The sequence below is a fragment of the Dipodomys spectabilis genome, unplaced genomic scaffold (genome assembly GCF_019054845.1).
Source record: "Dipodomys spectabilis isolate Male_0828 unplaced genomic scaffold, ASM1905484v1 ptg000017l, whole genome shotgun sequence".
NCBI lineage: Eukaryota > Metazoa > Chordata > Mammalia > Rodentia > Heteromyidae > Dipodomys > Dipodomys spectabilis.
In genome coordinates, this window is record NW_024870694.1 from 9,636,297 (window position 1) to 9,657,960 (window position 21,664).

Consider the following 21,664-nt stretch of genomic DNA (forward strand, 5'->3'; position numbering starts at 1 on the left):
AAGTAGCCAGGCACCAGTGGCTCATAGCTGTATTCATAGCTTCCCAGTACACTGAGAGCTGAGGTTTGTGGTTTATAGCCAGCCTGGGCAGGAAGTCTGTGAGATACTCACCTCCAATTAACTACAAAAAGTGTGGAGCGCTGGCTCAAGTGGTAGGGCTGAGACAGCACCCAGGCCCTTAATTCAAGCCTCAGTAATACACACACACACACACAATTCAAGCCTCAGTAATACACACACACACACACACACACACACACAGCTCTGTGGTAGGGCATGTCTCAAATAAGGTCATGTCTCAAAAAACTAAATGAAGAACCCAAATACAAACAAAAAAAAGCTAGAAATACAGCTCAAGTGATAGAGAACTTGCCTAGCTAGTAGTATAAGATCCTGGGTTCAATCCCTAGTATGGTGAGGGGAAGAGAACTTCATAGGATTTGTTGCTTGTTTGATTATTTGTTAGAATAGATGTATATATCTTACCTTGCTGCCAATAGCTTTGTAATTCCAGCTTAATTTTTTTTTTTTTGGGGGGGGGTCCAGTCATGAGGCCTGAACTCTGGGCCTGGGCGTGTCCCTCAGCTCTTCAGCTCAAGGCTAGTGCTCTACCACTTGAGCCACAGCGCCACTTCCGCCTTTTTTCTTTTTACTTATGTGGTGCTGAGGAATCAAACCCAGGGCCTCATGCATGCAAGGCAAGCACTCTACCACTGAGCCACCTTCCCAGCCCAACTAATAACTTTCTTATATATTTATGATTTGTCTATAATTAAAATTATGGTGAAAAGTTTATGATTGTTTAAAAAACACAAGTCTGATTACAATACTAGACTTTTCTAATAAGTGTTCCTAATTTGACACCACTTAATAAACTATCAAGTCATCATTGGTATAGATTTACTTACCATGTTACAAATGTTGATACCTAGCTATTTCCAGTTCTTAGATATTACTTTCTGTGAGTGTGCAATTCACAAAACCACTTTATTACCAATTGCCACATTCAAGACTTGGAAAAGGGGCTGGGAAGGTAGCTCAGTGGTAAAGTGCTTGCCTTGCATGCATGAGGCCCTGGGTTCCATTCCTCAGCACCACATAAGCAGAAAAGAAAAAAAAAAGACTTGGAAACGATTAAGGTTCACTTTACTAAGATGTAAGTGAGATTATACTGAATGTCTGACCTTTTAAATAATCTGAGTCTCTTTTTTAATGCCTACTGGCTAACTCCTGTTGGAGCTATGAATAATAAAGTGATCAAAAGGTAGTTAAGGGATGACAACCAAAGACTATAGATTGATTTACTAAGTTAGCTAGTATCTTAAAAAAAAAAAAATCACAAAATTCTGTGTAACATAGAAAAATATAAAAACCACAACTCAATGTCTATAGCTAAGAATAAATCATGTGAAACCTGTTACATTTTATTTGTTAAAAATGAACAGCTTCATAATAGATCTAAATGGAACTTTTCCAAAAAACACCAAAAAGTACAGTGTAAAGCACCTCCTCATTAAATACAAACTTTCGTTTTGTGATGCACTGCATCAATGTTTTGCATACATCTTGATGCAAAAGAAATTTCAAGTGGCATCTTGTTTTTTAAAAAACCTAGGAACTGAACAAAAATGACTACACATTTCAAAGAAAGGAAAAATTCCTCTAGCAAAGCATATTGTTTTGTTTATATACAATGCTAATACACGAGGTTTTAATTTAGTTGTACCAAAGGGAAAAATTATTTAAATGTAAATTACAAATGCGTGAAGAGCAGACATCTAATATACCAAGGACACTGTTATTTGATGTACTTAATGTTAATGTATGGGGCAATTTTTAAAGTTTACCAAAAAATGGCATGAATAATCTGTATAATATTTTAAATAACAGGAAAATGAGAATACCTTTATACCATATTTTCACAAACAGTTTTAAAGACAGTAAACTCACGCTCAATTGTTTTTTCTTTAAAACAAGCTACCAGCAATTCTAAACCAGTCTATAATAGATCAAATAGAAGAATTATAGATCTAATAGAAGAATTCAGACTTTCAAAAATAGTTTACAATGAGTTCTTGGCTTCTATGAAAAGCCTCATATATAGTGAAGGAGAGACTAGAGTTTATTTTCAAATTCTGTGACTGGCTCCCAATAATTCCTTATTAAACAGAAGTACTGGCATTAAGGATCAGATTTAATTCTTTGGTATAAGCATGAATCTGTTGCTGATCGCATTCTATGGTTAGAATAAACCGAGTAAACCAAGGAGCATGAGAGGCAATGAAGTCTAATATACAATACAAGAAAAGCAGGAGTGGTAAATTTTGCTTTATAGAAAAAGTCAACATTTAAACACCAGAAACCTAACATCTAGAGGCTTATACAAATTATAGCAAACTAAAGGTCAAACTTCAAAATGACCAAACTTGTTCATTTGAACCAGGAATATTTTGCTGCATTTTGGCATTTTACTATAATCTATGTACAATGGTCTGAGGAGTCTTAGCATTATCTTGGCACATCAGACCAAGTCTGCTTACCAGTCCAGAGTCAGAAAAAAACTTTCTCCCTATAAATGTCTGAACTTTGTATCATACAAAAAAAAATCAAAATACAAGGTATACAACAATGGTACAATGTAATTCCAATTTGGCAATTTTTCTTTGAAATAGTATATTTTTTGGAGCTAGAAATTGTTAATTTAGCAAGCTTAACAGATTACAAATTTTAACTTTGAATAAGAACAGTTTAGGACTTATGGCTATTAAGTTTACTATCAAAATATCTAAGTGACTCAGTCCATCTTAAATTTTTTTCTTATAAATATCATTTGAAGAATAATTTGTGGACACTAAACCCAAAGAATATACCTATAACTGGTGTTTTGAAGTATTTCATCTAAGTTTCTGGTCTTTCAAATTGCTATTTCCTTTAATGCTTTCTTCATTTATCAAACAACAACTTTTAGCGTTTTACAATCAACCTTATCCTCTAAAGTATTGGGTAACTTTGTAAATATCCATTTATAGTAAAGAAACATCAACATTTTAAGCTGAGACATATTAATATAAGAGAACCACATTCCTGTTAAAAGTTCAACATTAAAAAATTACAACTTGGGAGTTTAACTTAATTCTATCTGAAAAATGAACTAAGTTCCAGATATTTCCATAAATCCTGAAAGCCAAAACTGAAATTCTCAAAAAGCTTTTTTTTTTTTAAATATAACTAATGAAGAAAGGCAACAGCACTTATATCAACACTATTCAAAGGTAAATGACAGCAACAAACGGGGCTACATATATATCCAAAACTAAGATTTACCATGGCCAAGAGCCAAAAGATGGGCAAAGGTGATGAGATCCTAAATGCCACTCTCATAAAAATAAGCAATTTCTATCTTTCTGTCTTCCTTCTGCTGCTTGAGGCACCAAAGAAGCCAAGAGAGAATTGTTCTGTCTGGGCCAACCAAGAAATCTTTAAGAACATATATGTATATTCCCTGTTATTCTTTCATGGGATTATTTTATACATTAAAAAAAAACCTTCAAAAATAAAAGTTATTTAGCCTTCTAAATATTTTGAAGTAAAGTTTCTTGAATTTCTGTGACGAATTCTTCAAGCAATTCAACTTCTCAAACAGTCATCACTGAAAAGTTCCTTTGACAAGGGAGCTTATCCCACAGTTACAAAGCGACTTCCTCCTTTGTTGAATGTGAGAGTGGCTCTTTGCTCCTTCAGTATCCCAAATCTTTCATTCAAAGTCATCCCTGTCTACAGAAAGGGAAAAAAAAGAACTTGACTCAAAACCTTACTTGCATTGGAACAATATGATCTTATGATTAAGCTACAAATATGTATGTGTATGAGCTCATGTGACCCTTACAAAGACTACATGAAATAGATGAAGTTAAGATATGTTTGCCTAGTTAGGTGGTGAAAGTGTGACATGGGTGGTAGAGCACTTGCCTAGCAAGTACAAGGACCTAAGTTCAAACCTCAATACCACCAAAGGGTATGGAGTTACCATATAATCTACCACCTAGGTATTTAACAAGGAGAAATGAAAACATAGGTCCACACAAAAACTTGTATACACTGTTGGTCAAAGAAGTATTATTCATAATAGCCAAAAGAGTAGAACCAACATTAAATAAGATATAGTACATATTATGGAATTATACCATAAAAAGAATGAAATACTAAAACATAAATGAACCTTGAAAGCTTTATGGTAAGTAAAAGAAGTCAGGGACAAAGATCAAATATCTTATAACCCAACTTATACAAAACATCAAAACAGGGGAACTACAAGAGACAGAAATCAGGTTAGTGGTTGCCAAAGTTTGTTGGGAAGGTTAAAGTGTTTTATTTACTGTACAAATACTGTCAATGAATGTCTTAAATACAGAAAACTTTTTTTTTTTACCTGTTTTCCAACACTATTTATGTCAAATTGTAGGGGAACGCCTTTAGGAACTTTCTTTACATCAGATTGCTCTCGTTTTGTCATAAAGGAGGGTACAGGAGTACGAGTTAATCTTGGTTTCTGAGCTCTATCAGAAAGAAAAAGCTAGTTAGCTTGACAATTAAAAAAAAAAGATTAATGGTTTGAACTCATATTCAAATGTCTTAGGTCTATATTTTTAGGTAGCTGAACCTGCAATGAAATGTTCTTCTATAGAATATAAGTTTTAAAAAGACAGTTGGCTCTTGACTAAAAATTATAATTGTTCATAGAATATCTCAAGTGTAACTACAAAACTTTCAGCCAAGCACCAGTGGCTCACATCTGTAATCCTAGTTACTCAATAAGATGAGATCTGAGGATCATGGTTCAAAGTTTGCCCTAGAAGAAAAGTCCATGAGACTCATCTGCAATTAATAACCAAAAATCCAGAAATGGATCTGTTGCTCAGTATAGCACTAGTCTTTAGAAAAAAAGCTCAGAGGAGCTGGGAAGGTGGCTCAGTGGTAGAGTGCTTGCCTTGCATGCATGAGGCCCTGGGTTCAATTCCTCAATACCACATAAGTAGAAAAAGCTGGAAGTGGAAGTGGTGCTGTGGCTCAAGTAGATGAGCTGAGGGACAGCACCCAGGCCCAGAGTTCAGGCCCCATGACTGACAAACAAAAAAAATCTGTTGTAAGATACTGAGAAAATAAAAATATCATTTCATTGGATTGGGAAGGTGGCTCAGTGGTGCCTCGCATGCATGAGGCCCTGGGTTCGATTCCTCGGCACCACATAAGCAGAAAAAGCCGGAAGTGGTGCTGTGGTTCCAGTGGTAGAGCGTTAGCCTTGAGCTGAAGAGCTGAGGGACAACACCCAGGCCCAGGGTTCAGGCCCCATGACCAGCAAAAAAAAAAGAAAAAGAAAGAAAAAAGCTCAGGTATAGCTCCCAGGCCTCAAGTTCAGGCCCCAGGACCAATGCGTACACACGCACGTACGCACGCACGCACACACACATACACACACACACAAAAAAAAACTTTGAGCAATTTTAAATAACTGTTGATTTCTTTTCTTTTTCTTTTTTTCTTTTTTGGTTGGTCAATGGAGCTTGAACTCTGGGCCTGAGCCCTGTTCCTTGGCTCAAGTGCTCTACCACTTGAGCCACAGCACCACTTCTGGTTTTCTAGTGGTTTATTTGAGATAAGAGTTTCACGGACTTTCCTGCCTGGGCTGGCTTTGAACTGAAATCCTCAGATCTCAGCCTCCTAAGTAGCTAGAATTACAGGCGTAAGCCACTGGCAGCTAGCACAATTGTTGATTTCTAAGACTAAGGTCCTTCAAATCAAGTAAGCTGTAGTCTTAAAAGATCCAATCTACATTCTTTTCAGTTCAGTGATAAAGATGGTTAAATAGATCAGAAATTCCCTAAACCTAGAAAGTTTATTATAGTACAATAAATATAACAAAATGTTTATGTAAATTAACATCATCTAGATAAAAGAATATACTGTAAGGTCTTTAAAAAGGTACTAGGTCCTAGCTACTCAGGAGGCTGAGATCTGAGGATCGCGGTTCAAAGCCAGCCCGGGCAGGAAAGACCGTGAGACTCCTATCTCCAATAAACCACCAGAAAACCGGAAGTGGCGCTGTAGCTCAAGTGGTAGAGCGCTCGCCTTGAGCTGAAGAGCTAAGGGACAGCGCCCAGGCCCAGAGTTCAAGCCCCACGACCGACCAAAAAAAAAAAAAAGGTACTAGGAAGAGGAGAAGAAAGGAAAAAACAAGTATGTGCAGTATCATCCCTTTTACATCCATATATACATTTATTTATTTATTTGTTTATTGTGCTAGTCCCGGGGCTTGAACTCCAGGGCCTGAGCACTGTTCCATAGCATTTTTTCAAGGCTAGTGCTCTACCACTTGAGCCATACCTACACTTCTCACTTTTTTTTTTGGAAGTTCATTGGAGAAAAGTGTCAACAGACTTCCTATCCTAGCTAGCTTCAAACTGCAATCTTCAGATATTAGCTACCTCAGTAGCTAGGATTATAGATGTATTAGCTACCACTCCCAAGCTCCATATGTACATTTTAAAATGTATGATTAATTTTAAATGTATAATTGTTACACTTGAATAAAATTTAAAAAATAAAAATAGAAGTACCTGGCATGGTGGCTGACACTTGCTTGTATTTCTAGCATTCAGGAAGCTGAGGCAGGAGGATCAAGTTCAAAGCTAGCTTGGGCTATATAGTGAGACTCTGTTTCAAAAAAGCAAAACCCAGGGCTTGGAAGATGGCTCAGTGGTAGAGTGCTTGCCTTGCATACATGAGGCCCTGGGTTCAATTCCTCAGTACCACATAAGCAAAAAAGCTGGAAGTGGTGGTGTGGCTCAAGTGGCAGAGCGTTAGCCTTGCGTTGAAGAGCTGAGGGACAGCACCCAGGCCCAGAGTTCAGGCCCCACAACTGACCAAAAAAAAAAGCAAAATCCATCTATCTATTTATCTCTTGATCCATCTATCCATCAGTAAAAAAAGTCATTAAAAAGGGTTATGGGAGTATCGAACCAGCGATCCATGGTAGTTTTCACTTTTACCTTTACTTATACTACTTCCAATTTGTAGCACAAGTGATAGGTAATACTTTTGAATCTAACTCCCTCCTAACTTGAACATCATACTGTGAACACAGGTCCAGTACTGTTGTGCAAAAAGAAAGAAAAGACTTACACTGGGTTCTGAACTGCTCCAGGATTGTCAATGGATACTGTAAGAATTCCTCCATTTGTGGTGGAAGTACGCCATCTAGTTTCAAAAAGAAAACAAGTTTCACTAAAGTGATGTTCATAAATCCTCTATCTCATACAAAGATATTCCATTCATCCATCTATTTGCTACCCATCTACCTACCACTCATCTACCTACTCACTTACTTACCTAACTACTCATCTATTTTGGTGCTAAGGAACCTATGACCTATGTGTTGAGAAGGTATTCTACTACTGAGCTACAATCCCAGTTTCAAAATATGTAGCCAGGTGTCAATGGCTCATGCCCATAATCCTAGCTACTCAGAAGGCTAGATATAAGCATTGCAGTTCAAAGTCAGTTCAAAGACCATGTGATTCTTATCTCCAATTACCTACCCCCACCCCCCCAAAAAAAAAAGCTGAAAGTAGAGCTATAGTTCAAGCCCCAGAACAGACAGACAGACAGACACACAGACACAGACAGACAGACAGACACACACACACACACACACACACACACACACCATACACAGTGAAAATAGATATTTTAGCAAGTCATTACTTTTGAGGTTTTAAGAAACACACAATACTGAGGACCCCAACATGATATCTTAATCTGCATCTTAATTTATTAAATTTTTAACACAATAAATAAATATACAAACTTCAGTTGGGTGCTGGTGGCTCACACATATAATAATAGCTATTATGTAGGCTGAGATTTGAGAATTGCAGTTCAGAGCTAGCCTAGGCAGACAAATCTGCCAGATTTTAGCAAAAACCAGTATTGGGGGAAACAGCTCAAGTGACAGAGCAACAGCTGTGAGTGAAAAAGCTTAGCAAGAACACAAGGCCCTGAGGTCAAGCCCACTACCAGAATCATGAAATGAAAAACAAAAACAAAAACAAAACTGTATACTTCTTTTTTAAAAAATCAAATACAGAAGCAGCTTCTAATAAAACCTAACAATCTTTCACCTCATAGTCTCTTTCTTCCCATTTTTGTTCTGTAGAGTGGCTCTTCTAACTTTTCCTGTCTTTTGTTGGTTTTTTTTGTTTTTTGGTCAGTGGTGGAGCTTGAACTCTGGGCCTGGGCGCTGTCCCTCAGCTCTTCAGCTCAAGGCTAGAGCTCTACCACTTGAGCCATAATGCCACTTCCAGTTTTCTGAGTGGTTTACTGGAGATAAGAGTCTCACGGACTTTCCTGCCTGAGCTGGCTTTGAACCGCAATCCTCAGATCTCAGCCTTGTGAGTAGCTAGGATTACAGGTGTGAGCCACCAGCATCTGGCCTTTTCCTGTTTTTCTAGTTCAGTAAATATGATGTTTTATAAACTGGGCACCATTGGTTTACACCTATAATCCTAGCTATTTAGGAGGCTTGAGATCTCAGAATAGATTAATGACCAAAATGCCAGAAGTAGTATGGCTCCAGTGGTAGAGTACCAGCCTTGACAGAAAAAGCTAAGCAAGATTTTAAACTCTGAGTTCAAAATGGAGTGTCTATCTGTGCAAACATTTACTATATTGCTATAATGAATAAATTTATCACATTATTCTCTAGTTTCTGTATGTCCCAAAAAATATTGTGATGCCTGTCATTATTTTAGTTCCTCTGTAGTTATTTAAATCTCATATTTCTTCTAGCAGTATCTCTTGAACTACTCTTCACTCTTTCTTTCCACCTTTTCTCCCACTTTGTATCTTCCACTATGCATGAGCCCTCCCTTTTAGATGATTAATTATTATGTAGTTATTATTATTTTGAGACAATCTTGCTATGTAGCCTGGGCCTCAACTGAACTTGTAATTCTGTTCTGGCTTCCAATTACACTTGACTACTACCTGCCAATTGCTTTATTAGCCAAAAATTGTCATTTATTTATTATATTCTAGTCTTAAAATGACTATTTTTCACTTTGTCTACAGGTTGAGTCCCAAAAGTCCAAAACAAATAAATAGCATATAATATCACTATTATGTAAATACTGTTCATTGCAGAAGCAAAGAGGATCTCATTATTATTGTCCAGTTTTTTTTTTTTTGGGGGGGGGGGGGGGATCCGGTCCTGGGGCCTGAACTCTGGGCCTGGGCGCTGTCCCTCAGCTCTTCAGCTCAAGGCTAGCGCTCTACCACTTGAGCCACAGCGCCATTTCCGGCTTTTTTCTTTTTGCTTATGTGGTGCTGAGGAATCGAACCCAGGGCCTCAGGCATGCAAGGCAAGCGCTCTACCACTGAGCCACCTTCCCAGCCCTTGTCCAGTTATTTTTCATATATAGTCTTGGGTTTTTTTTTTTTACTTGAGAATAGCTTTGGACCATGATTCTCCTATCAATGGCTTTCTATGTAGCTACAATCACAGTACGTGCTACAATGTGGTAGCCAGCTGTTGACTGAGGTAGGTCTGTTTTTGCCCAGTCTGACCTCTAACTGCAATTTCTGCCTCTAAGAGGGTGGGCTTACAGGTATACTCCACCACTCTCAGTCCCATTATTTATTATCTTCCTTATGGTTTCTCATGTCATGGCTCCTATGCTAAAGAATGGTGCCAATATGAAGTTCACATAGTTTATTTTCCTACATTGACTACATAAAATCATACTTATTATACTCAGCATCACATCTAAAACCAAGACAATGTTTTACTTTGCAAAAGTAGTGATAATTTTTAATAGTTACATCTCAAAGCCTGATCACATTGATGGAAATGTTACACATCTCACCTTCAGGAAATATAATTATAACAGACAAAAACATGTATGAGTAGGTTTTACACTGTCATACGTGAAAATATTCTATTGTTTAAAATTTTACAAGCCTTCTAAAAACTTTACTAAATTTTCTTCTATTCATTCCAAATAGGTTTATACAAAAACAGAAAAAATTCATTAAGATGAAAGAAATAGGTTATCAAGAATATATTAACTTACTTTGTGCTAAAACAGTTACAATGCTTACATAAGAAAACTCAAAAGGTTTTTGTGACGCTGGGGATTAAGCTCAACGGTAGAGTGCTTGCCTAGCATGTATAATATCCTGGGTTTAGTTCCTAGCCCTTAAAAAAAAAAAGTATTTGGAGAAAAAAGGAACAAAATTAGATTTCAGGCTTAATATCATTTTGGGCATCATCAATTTCACTCACGCTAAGGCACATGGTAATTTGGGGGTAGCTATAGTCTGAGTTTTGAAATGACATCTTGAAAAACAAATTGAAACTTACTGACGCGTTCTCTTTGCTACTACATCTTCTAGCAGCTGTTCTGTGTTCACCTGGGCCTGAACCTAAAGGAGGGAAAAAGCAGTAGATCCTATAGAAAGCAGAGGATTTGAATCCAAACAGCCATCATGCTATAACTAAAAAACCCAACTGTGGTAAGTGCATGCATGCAAGAGAGGCTCTGTGCTGCTATGGTAACACCACTGTTTAACTTCCTTTATAAAAACAAATGGTAAACATAAGTTGTTAAGTTCTTATAAGTTGCTATTGAGGACAAGAGAAATAGGGGGAAAAATATACAGGAAGAACTAATGTCATGTTTTCTATATCCCCAATCTAATGTCAACCATGGGCTATACCTATAACTGAGTATCACTAAAGATGTCTGTTTCAGGATCAACTTCAAGTAAAAAGAAAATCCCACCAAGGCTTTTGAATACCTTCAGGCCTCTTCGGAAAAGAAAAGTTGCCTGGCGAGTATCTTTCTGATGGCTTAATTTATTTCCACTCCTGGAAAAATTAGCTGGAAGGTTAGTTCTGCAACACAAACATATGTCATGAGTAATCTCAATTTCTTTGTTTTTAAACATTTTGAAAAAAGACAAAAGTATTTCAATTCATGCAATGAATACTTGATGAGCATACACTGGAAAGCATGAACTCCACATTGTTTCCTTATTTATATGAAGCTACTGAATTTGATTTCCAACATCTCCCTCTGTAATACGTCACATAAACACCTGGTTAACGTTTAACTGATTTATTGCTTAAATAATAATAAGGCCTCTAATAAGGCCTTTCTTCCTACATATGGTATCTTCAGAAGACATTTACAAAATCATATTTAAAATGCTATTTCCTATTCCCAAATTAGGTGAAAACATGAATTTACAGATTTATAGGATTAGTATAGAGAAAAACATCACACCTAGGATCATTCATAGTCAAAGTAAAAACAATAACAAAAAAAACTTGAAAAACAACCTCTACTCTTTCAGCTTTCTTCTCTTTTCCACACTCACAAACCTTTATATATTAACATAAGCCATAGGACTGGGGATTTAGCTCAGTGGTTGAGCACCTGGCTAGCAAACCACAAGGGCCTTGGATTTATTTGATCCCCAGCACCACAAGGAAAAGAAAATTCTGCACTGGCATCTGTCTGTCTGTCTCTCTTGCACTCGTGCTCTGTGTGTGTGTTTGTGTGTGTGTGTGTATATATATATGTATATATATATACACACACACATTTATATATATTCACACACATATGCATCTGTGTCACACACACATGCATCTGTGTCACACACACGGAATATATATATGCCATACAAATATGTATATGTGTATACACACACATACATAATGCACCGAAACACACACATGTTTAACAGGGAACTTATACTCTTTCACTTTAGTATTTCATACACAGAATAATGCATACTCGATAAATTATACTTGACCTTCACCACTTTCTATTCTTTACAGGAAGTTGATAGAGTATGAAAAAAACAAATTTTCTGCATGGTACCAGTGGCTTGAGCCCATATCTTACCTACTAAGGAGCATGAGATCTGAGGATCAAAGTTCAAAGCCAGCTGGACCAGCAAAGTCCATGAGACTCTTATCTCTAATTAATCAGCAAAGAGCTATGGAGCTGTGGCTCAAGCAGTACAACACTAGCCTTGAGTAAAAAAACTCAAGGTTAGTGCCAAGGCCTTGAGTTCAAGGCCCAGGACCAGCACCAAAAATAAAAATAAATCACTTTCATCTGTTCAACGAACAAATGTATAAAAGGTTACCTATCTTACCACCAACCTTATAGAGGTCCAAATGCAAAATTTCCTCAAATAGCTCAAATAACTTGTAACTCTCACTGGGCACCAGCGATTTATATCCTAGCTCTCAGGTGGCTAAAATCTGGAGGACTGAAGTTCAAAGACGGCCCAGATGGAAAGCCCATGGACATTCCATCTCCAATTAATTCGCAAAAAGCCAGACTTAAGTGGCTCAAGTAGTAGAGTGCCAGCCATGGACAAGGCTAAGCAAAAGGCACTGAGTTCAAGGCCAATTATTGGTAAAAACAAAACAAAACCAAAAATATGTCTCATAAATAGAAGATTTTTATTTAGGGTAGGCCTGTTTCACAGAAGATACTATACCAAATGATTTCCAAAGATGATGGTTAAGTGAAATTTGTTCATAAAAAGACTAAAGTTCATGGTTTTATGAATTATCTTCTAAGATGTAGAGCTATAGTTCAAGTGGCAGAACGCCAACCTTGAACAAAATAGCTTAAAGGACAGCACCCAGTCCTGAGTTCAAGCCCAGCAAACACACAAAAAAGGTATTATTTTCTTTCTTTTTTTTTGGCAAGTCAGGGCCTGGGCACTGTCCCTGAGCTTCTTTTGCTAAAGGCTAGCACACTATCACTTGAGCCACAGAACTTTTCTGCTTATGTGGTACTGAGGAACTGAACTCAGGGCTTCATGCCACATTCCATCCCCTATTCATTTCTGAAAGATTAATTCCATGTGCTGGGAATGGGGCTTAGTGGTAGAGTGTTTGCCTAGCATGAATGAAGCCCTGTGTTCAATTCTAGTACCACATAAACAGAAAAGGCCAGAAGTGGTACTGTTGCTCAAGTGGTAGAGCTCTAGCCTTGAGCACAGAGAAGCTCAAGGGCAGAACCCAGGCCCGGAGGTCAAGCCCCAGAGTCAGCAAAAAAAAAAAAAAAAGAATGATACTTAAAATTGAAATAACAAGCTGGGCACCAGTGGTTCACACCTGTAGTCCTAGCTACTTAGGAGACTGAGATCTTTGGATCACGGTTCAAAGCCAGCCTGGGCAGGAGAGGCCAGGAAACTCTTATCTCCAATAAATCACCAGAAAACCAGAAGTGGCACAGTAACTCAAGTGGCAGAGCACTAGCCTGGAGCTGAAGAGCTGAGGGACAGCACTCAGACCCAGAGTTCAAGCCCCATGACCCACCAAAAAAAAAAAAAAAATAGTAATTCCACAGCTTGTCAACTTCCTTTCTGACTACTTTATCCTTACGAAGGACAGAATACCAAAATTATAACAACACACTATCATTTCTTGGTTTATGTTATGCTTTTCAATTTAGTGTAAAAATAATTTGAACCTGATAAACACTTATGCAGAATCTTTCTTTCTGGTTCTGCTTTCCCCCAAATAACCTACATTGCTATTTGTAGAAACAGTAAGAAACACTGAGATTGAATAATCAATTCAGTTTTCAGAATTCTCAATTCTGATTGGCATAGTATGATTTTTATCTAATAGATAAGTTTTATAATTTTGTTCTGTAAACATAGAGAAATGATACTTAAAAAAGTTTACATAGCCGGGCGCTGGTGGCTCATGCCTGTAATCCTAGCTACTCAGGAGGCTGAGATCTGAGGATCGCGGTTCAAAACCAGCCCGGGCAGGAGAGACCGTGAGACTCCTATCTCCAATAAACCACCAGAAAACCGGAAGTGGCACTGTAGCTCAAGTGGTAGAGCGCTCGCCTTGAGCTGAAGAGCTGAGGGACAGCACCCAGGCCCAGAGTTCAAGCCCCACGACCGACAAAAAAAAAAAAGTTTACATAAGTTGTACTCATCAGTAATACTGTGTCTAAGAAATAAAGAAGCTGCTGCTGAATGCTTCCATGTTGTTTTAAACAAACATCTCAGTATATGTCTTCATCCTTTTTGTGGTGCTGGGAATTTAACTCAGGGCTTCATGCATGAGGCAAATCCTGAACTCCAACCAAATACTTGTTTTGAAAATGATCAGATAAGAAGAATCATTGTAAATCAATTTTTCTAAACCCTAAGTAGAAAAATGTTATTTGTTTATGTCCATTACTGCCACGAATTTGAGTACTTACTTTCTGTTTAACTGGTTAGGCCTCTTGAGAACTGCAACTGGTTTCCTTTGTGCTTCATTTTGTCTCAGAAGGTTTGTCTTCCTTTTTAACACTGGAAAATATCGCTCTATATTCTTTCAGAAATTAAGAAACTATGTTAATCAATTTCCTTTTTTTCCCTTTAAACCCTAACACAGTAAACATTTCTAATGTAGAATGGTACATACTAACAACTTCTTGAATGTGGAGATCAAAGAGATGAAGAAATTAAAATGACCTGAAAAAATCTCTTAAATGGCTGAAAAGAAAGATGACAGTCAAACATAAAACACCTGAGGTACTCTGGGGGCTGCACATCCTACCTTGTCACTGAGAGGAGGACGATTCATAGGACTAATTCCTTTTCGAATTCCAGGTGTTTTCCTAGCTGCAAGGCCAGTGACAACTCCATAAGGACGTCTCTTTGCAGGTATTATTCTTCCTCTACGGTTAAGATTACTTTTACCAAAGCCTATAGAAAGAAAAGAAGAAACAGTATTAACATAAAAATGTAACTGGTAGAGTCACAGAATACAGAATACTCTATTTTCTGAAGCAGGATGGATATTCTTATTCTTATTTACACGTTATGTGTATATTCAAGTTACATAACACTTTTCTCATTTATTTATTTATTTTTGTGTTAGCTCTGGGACTTAAACTCAGGATCTGGGCACCGTCCCTGAGCTTTTGTGCTTAAGATTACTGTTCTACCACTTGAGTCACAGCTCCATTTTTTATTTTTGGTGGTTAACTGAAGATAATAAGAGTCTCTCAAGGGGGCTGGGAAGGTGGCTCAGTGATAGAGCGCTTACCTTGCATGCATGAGGCCCTAGGTTCGATTCCTCAGCATCACATAAGCAAAAAGAAAAAAGCCAGAAGTGGCACTGTGACTCAAGTGGTAGAGCGCTAGCCTTGAGCTGAAGAGCTGAGGGACAGCACCCAGGTCCAGAGTTCAGGCCCCACAACTGGACCCAAAAAAAAAAGAAAAAGGGCTGGGAAGATGGCTCAGTGGTAGAGCGCTTGCCTTGCATGCCTGAGGCCCTGGGTTCGATTCCTCAGCACCACATAAGGAGAAAAAAAAAGCTGGAAGTGGCGCTGTGGCTCAAGTGGTAGAGTGCTAGCCTTGAGCTGATGGACAGCAGCCAGGCCCTACGACAGAAAGAAAGAAAGGAAGAAAGAAAGAAAGAAAGAAAGAAAGAAAGAAAGAAAGAAAGAAAGAAAGAAAGAAAGAAAGAAAGAAAGAAAGAAAGAAAGAAAGAAAGAAAGAAAGAAGGAAGGAAGGGAAAAATAAAGAAAAGAAAGGAAGGAAGGAAGAAAGAAAGAAAGAGAGAGAGAGAAAGAAAAAAAGAGTCTCTCAGACTTTCCTCCCAAGGCTGGCTTTGAATCTTTTTTTTTTTTTTTTTTTTGCCAGTCATGGACCTTAACTCTGGGCTTGGGCACTGTCCCTTAGCTCTTCAGCTCAAGGCGAGCCCTCTACCGCTTGAGCCACAGCACCACTTCCCGCTTTTTCTGTTTATGTGGTGTTGAGGAATCGAACCCAGGGCCTCATGCATGTAAGGCAAGCACTCTACCACTGAGCCACCTTCCCAGCCCATGGCTTTGAATCTTGATCCTCAGATCTCCTTAGCCTCTTGAGTAGCTAGAATTATAGGAGTTAGCCACTGGCACCCAGCTTTTTGTTGTTGTTGTTTTGGTCAGTCATGGGGCTTGAACTCAGGGCCTGGGCACTGTCCCTTGATCTGTCTTCAGCTCAGGGTGAGTGCTGTACCACTTGAGCCTCAGCATCACTTCTGGTTTTCTGGTGGTTAATTGGAGATAAAAGTCTCTTGGGACTTTCCTGCCCAGGCTGGCTTTGAACCCCACTCCTCAGATCTCAGCCTCCTGAGTAGCTAAGATTACAGGCATGAGCCACTGGCACCCAGCAACATTTAATTTTTAAATAATCAATAAGTTGCACTGGCAAGGATTCTGTGCTTATACTAGACTGCTCAAGGACTAGAATGTCCCTTTTAAAAGCTGTCCTCTGGGGCTGGGAAGGTGGCTCAGTGATAGAGTGCTTGCCTTGCATGCATGAGGCCCTGGGTTCGATTCCTCAGCACCACATAAGCAGAAAAGGCCGGAAGTGGTGCTGTGGCTCAAGTGGTAGGGTGCTAGCCTTGAACTGAAGAGCTGAGGGACAGTGCCCAGGCCCAGAGTTCAGGCCACACAACGGACAAAAAAAAAAAAAGCTGTCCTTTCTGTAGCTCTTTTCTCTTTTTATTATGCAATGCTGAGGATGAAAAACAGAGCCTAAGGCATGTCAGCCAAGTGCTATACCCCAGCAGCACCTGTCATTATTCTCTCAACAGGACAATCTATACTGCACTTGTGCAAGATAGTAGCCAATATTTATATGTAGCTACTGAGTAGTACCTACTATAAACTGAGATATTATAAATAATGTAAAATATTTCATTTATTTTTGTTATTATATAATGAGATGGTAATATTTTGTGGGGTTTTTTTTGGGGTCTGGTCGTGGGGCCTGAACTCTGGGCCTGCCTGGGTGTTGTCCCTCAGCTCAAGGCTAGCACTCTACCACTTGAGCCACAGCACCACTTCCAGCTTTTTTCTTTTTGCTTATGTGGTGCTGAGGAATCAAACCCAGGGCCTCAGGCATGCAAGGCAAGCGCTCTACCACTGAGCCACCTTCCCAGCCCCGAGATGGTAATATTTTGAATTTAATATGAGGTTAACATTTCACTATTACTGAATAGTGTTCATCGATAGTACAGTCATGATCTTATCTCCCATTTACTACTTTGCCATCTACTTTCAGTCGTTTTCTATTCAACATGCTTTTGACAAAGTCTGCAGTGTCAATGAACATATTTTAATCTCTGTGGCATGTAACATTACTTTCAGTTTCCATTATGTACCTTACAGATTTAAATTCTTTTGCTCTAATAATTTTTAAAAAGCTCAGTGTAGGTATTCTATATTTTGGTTTCAGCTTTACTTAAATAATTCATAAAGACTACCATGAAGGGGGTAAAATTGGAACAGAGTGTGAATAGGTATGGAGATGTAACAGTGAAATCTCCCTTTGTACAATCTATATAAACTAATAAAAATAATAAAGTGAAAAAAAATAAAGACACTCATATGGGACTATTCAGTATTTAGTACTAGTATGTAGGTGAACTGAATCAATCAGCAACTGTATTTCATACTCTATATACTATTTTATAGCCTATATTAACACTTCCCAATAACACTACTATATCAACACTACACTATATCATTTTATTGCCTTATTTCATGGGTCATATTTGATCTAATCATCTACTTAATAATCATTTCAGCTATTTGTAAATTTTTATGCACAGCTATGATTATTTCCTCAAAATATAACTTTCTAGAAAGTGAAACGTTATGTTAAAGAGTAAAGCAAATTATTTTTTGAAAGTTTTTTTTTGTGGGTCATGGGGCTTGAACTCTGGGCCTGGGCCCTCTCCCTCAGCTCTTCAGCTTAAGGCGTTCTCTACCACTTGTAGTGCCACTTCTGGTTTTCTGGTGCTTTACTGGAGATAAGGGTCTCAGGACTTTCCAGCCCAGATTGGCTTTGAATCGTGATCCTCAGATCTCAGTCTCCAGAGTAGCTAGGATTACAGGCGTGAGCCACCAGCGCTCAGCCTGGGAATTTTATTTATGTTTCAAAATTCCTACCGGAATGAGCTCCCAGGAGCATAAAGAAAAGCACCAATTCTATATTATTGACAACTCACTATGTTATCTTTTAAAAAGTTTTTATTTAAAACACCTTTTATGAAAGCAAGCCTGGGTAAAAGAGTAATACTAGGGGTATAAAACCACATTTTATACTACAAAATCATAGTAACAAAAACAGACCCAAAGATCAATGGAACAGAATAAAGACTTAGGAATAAAACCACACTGGGAAAGTTGGAGCTGCTTCAACAAACACTGCAACTTCATGAACCCTCCTGGTTCATGAAGCTAAAGGACACTCAAAAAAAATATTTTTGGTGCCAGTCCTGGGGCTTGAACTCAGGGACTGGGCACTGTCCCTCAGCTTTTTTGTTTGAGGACAGCATTACCACTTGAGCCACAACTCTACTTCCAGCTTTTTAGTAGTTAATTAGAAATAAGAGACTTTCCTACCTGAGCCAGGAGTTGGTGGCTCATGCCTGTAATCCTAGCTACTCAGGAGGCTGAGATCTGAGGATCACAGTTCAAAGCCAGCCCAGGCAGAAAAGTCCGTGAGACTCTTATCTCCAGTAAGCCACCAGAAAACCAGAAGTGGCACTGTGGCTTAGTGGTAGAGTGCTCACCTTGAGCTAAAAAGCTGAAGGACAATGCCCAGGTCCAGAGTTCAGCCCCATGACTGACCAAAAAAAAAAAAAAAGAGAGAGAGACTTTCCTGTCTGGACTGCCTTTGAACCTTGGTCCTCAGATCTCTGCCTCCTGAGTTATCTAGAATAACAGGCATGAGTCACCAGTATCTGGCTCTCATCTTAATATTGATTTTGAGGAGAATGTTTTTAAGAATGGTATATATACATGTACATATATATATATATACATATATATATATATACACACACACACATATAACATGGTATCAGATCTTATAACTCAAGTTTTATAAATATAAAGCTTAAATAGTTTTCTATTTCTATTTAAACTTTTCTATTCTATTTTAAACATTCCTATTCTTCTGTAGGATCTCAGGACTAATGTGTACTATGAATATTCTAAGAGAGAAATATTAGCATATTTCATTCCCAAACTTGCCTAACACTTGAACCTTTTTGTGTGAGATCCTTATTAGTAATTCTGATGGCAGGTAATAGTAAAACTTGTTACATTATAATGTTTGTATCACTTATGTATTGACTGTCAGCTCCTAACTCACCCTTTATTGCTCTGCCTAAGATAGGAATATTACTTTGGCCAGTGAGCATGACATTAAGCTTTATGAGTAGTGGACTAGTGATTCTAGAAAACGAGGGGTTTTTCTTCAGATTCCAGTTTGCTTCTCAGGATCTGATCTGATCCTGTGGCATGGGATACCTAGTGATATTATCAACAGCCCTGTTCTTGGCCTTACCAGGCTGATATTATGGTGAGACTACAGCCACCACACATATTTGTGATTGATGCTTTAACTTTGTGCCCTAGGTACTTGTCAAGTTGTTCCTGCTCATCTTCTCTTTTTTTCTTTCTTTTTTTTTTTTTTTTGGGGGGGGGGGGGTCCGGTCTGAACTCTGGGCCTGGGCGCTGTCCCTCAGCTCTTCAGCTCAAGGCTAGCACTCTACCACTTGAGCCACAATGCCACTTCCGGCTTTTTTCTTATGTGGTGCTGAGGAATCGAACCCAGGGCCTCGAGCATGCAAGGCAAGTGCTCTACCACTGAGCCACCTTCCCAGCCCCCTGCTCATCCTCTCAATGAACTTCTGCTGTACCCACCCCACAGGGAGCTCCCAAGTAAGCCTATTCAGGATGACAGACCATCCAGGGAGCCACAGACTCACCCTCTCCAACAAGGTCAGGAATTCAGAGGGGTGGAGGCATTCTTACAGACTTGTTCTTTTCTCAGGTGCATTCTGCCTCAGTTGTAAAGGTATTGATTGTTATTAATTTTATATTCAGAAAAACAATAAACAAATTATAAATTTTAAATCAAATTATTACTGTTGGTATATCTGATTGTCTTTTAGATTATTAAGCACCTAGGAAAAACTCATATACTTTCTCAAATTAATGACTTGCTATTTTTATTTGTATTGACAACTACTAGTTACTCTATCAGGCACTGTGCCAAACAATTTAATTTGCATGAAAACTAAATATAATCTACAGTACATTTCCAAGGAGAAAAAAAAAAAACTATTACTGAAAAAGCAGGCTCTGTCCTAGGTATTACAAAATGGGCAAGACTTGAACAGACATGAAGGATTTCAGTCTCTAGTGAGAAATTTGTAACCACAGCTTAAATGTACAGAGAAAAGCATAAGAAGTGAATAGACCTATTGGGCCTAAGTTATTAGGGCTTTGACAGAGGATAAAACCCATGCTAGTCAAGAAATGAGGAATATATGATCTGAATTTATGATCAAACTAAAACAGCTTGTAAAAGAAGTATTTTAGACTGATTGAAAGAGGATAAAAAAAAAGTTAAGGCCATTTATCAGTCGCTATAGTAGCACTCAAACATACCATGATAAAGGACTGGGAGATAAATAAAGAAATTTGAAAATATTCCAAAAGAATGAATAAAGGCCAGGCACCAGTGGTTCATGTCTTTAATCCTAGAGATTCAGGAGGCTAAAATTTGAGAATAGTGGTTCAAAACTAGCACAAAGAGATAAATCTGAGACTCTTACATTGAATTAACCAGCAAAATGCACCAGGTGTAAGTACATCTCACATAGTGGAGCACCAGCCTTAAATGAAAAAGCTAAGCAAGAGCTCAAGGTCCTGAGTTTAATCTCTAGTGCCAGCATAAAAATGAATGAATGAAGAGAAATCCACTATTATAGGATAGTGTCAAAATCAGATGAGATTGAAGAGAAAGTCTCATTAACAGGAATAAAACTAATTAAAGTGAGAGAGTACAGAGCAGACCATCCTTTAATGCTAACAATTTGTAAGAGTACATTGTTCCAGTACACATCTGTCTTTCTACTGTTTCTCTTGCCTACGAGACTAACTGAAATGAAAATACAAAAATCTTATCTTTCTTTTGAATCTCTAATTCCTTCTATGAATTTCTTCACACATAAATCATTTGTTTCTATCATTTCAGGAGCCTGTAAGAGGTAATTAAAGTCATGGGGCTTGAGTCGTCACAATTAGGATTGGCACCCTTTTAAAAGAGAGCTCTGGACTTTTCTGGCACTCTCATCTAGACTTAAAGCCTCTAGAACTGAAAAATAAAACTTCAGAAGTTTACAAACCAATTAATCTGCAGTACTTTTTTTTTTAACAGAAGCTTGAACTGACTTAAGGTACTGCCGCACTCAGTCTATTTTAATTAACACATGTAGATGCAAGGAAAATAAATGATAATAACAGAATGAGGGTGAACGGAGGACCTCCTGAGTCTGAGAGAGTCTCTAGAAGAGTCCAGTTAATTTTCTTGAAACCACTGTTATTCAGTACTGTACCACTGAAGGACTTTTGGTTGTTTCTACAAAAGCTTCCTGAGTATCTAAATCGTATTTCAAACATGGAATTCAAAGTCTTATTTATACAGCAATCAAAAGTCATACTGACTATGGGCCAAAGGCTTTTTTTCCTCTGTCACACTTGGTCTCTCAACTGAAACA

General features: G+C 38.1%; 1 protein-coding gene across 2 annotated transcripts in view; it reads right to left on the bottom strand.

Moving 5' to 3' along the window:
• Positions 1 to 1,403: 1,403 nt before the first annotated feature.
• Positions 1,404 to 21,664, bottom strand: part of Fyttd1 (forty-two-three domain containing 1) — a 34,696-nt gene continuing 14,435 nt past the window's right edge. The window contains exons 3-9 of one of the 2 annotated variants that reach the window (XM_042670126.1): positions 14,621 to 14,799; positions 14,310 to 14,422; positions 10,855 to 10,951; positions 10,418 to 10,479; positions 7,180 to 7,254; positions 4,430 to 4,556; positions 1,404 to 3,774 (exon numbers count right to left, since the gene is read on the bottom strand). In XM_042670126.1, coding sequence (XP_042526060.1) covers positions 3,676 to 3,774; positions 4,430 to 4,556; positions 7,180 to 7,254; positions 10,418 to 10,479; positions 10,855 to 10,951; positions 14,310 to 14,422; positions 14,621 to 14,799 — 752 coding nt within the window. In that variant the 3' untranslated portion in view covers positions 1,404 to 3,675. The remainder of the gene's footprint in view (positions 3,775 to 4,429; positions 4,557 to 7,179; positions 7,255 to 10,417; positions 10,480 to 10,854; positions 10,952 to 14,309; positions 14,423 to 14,620; positions 14,800 to 21,664) is intronic. The other variant, XM_042670129.1, reaches the window with a different exon arrangement.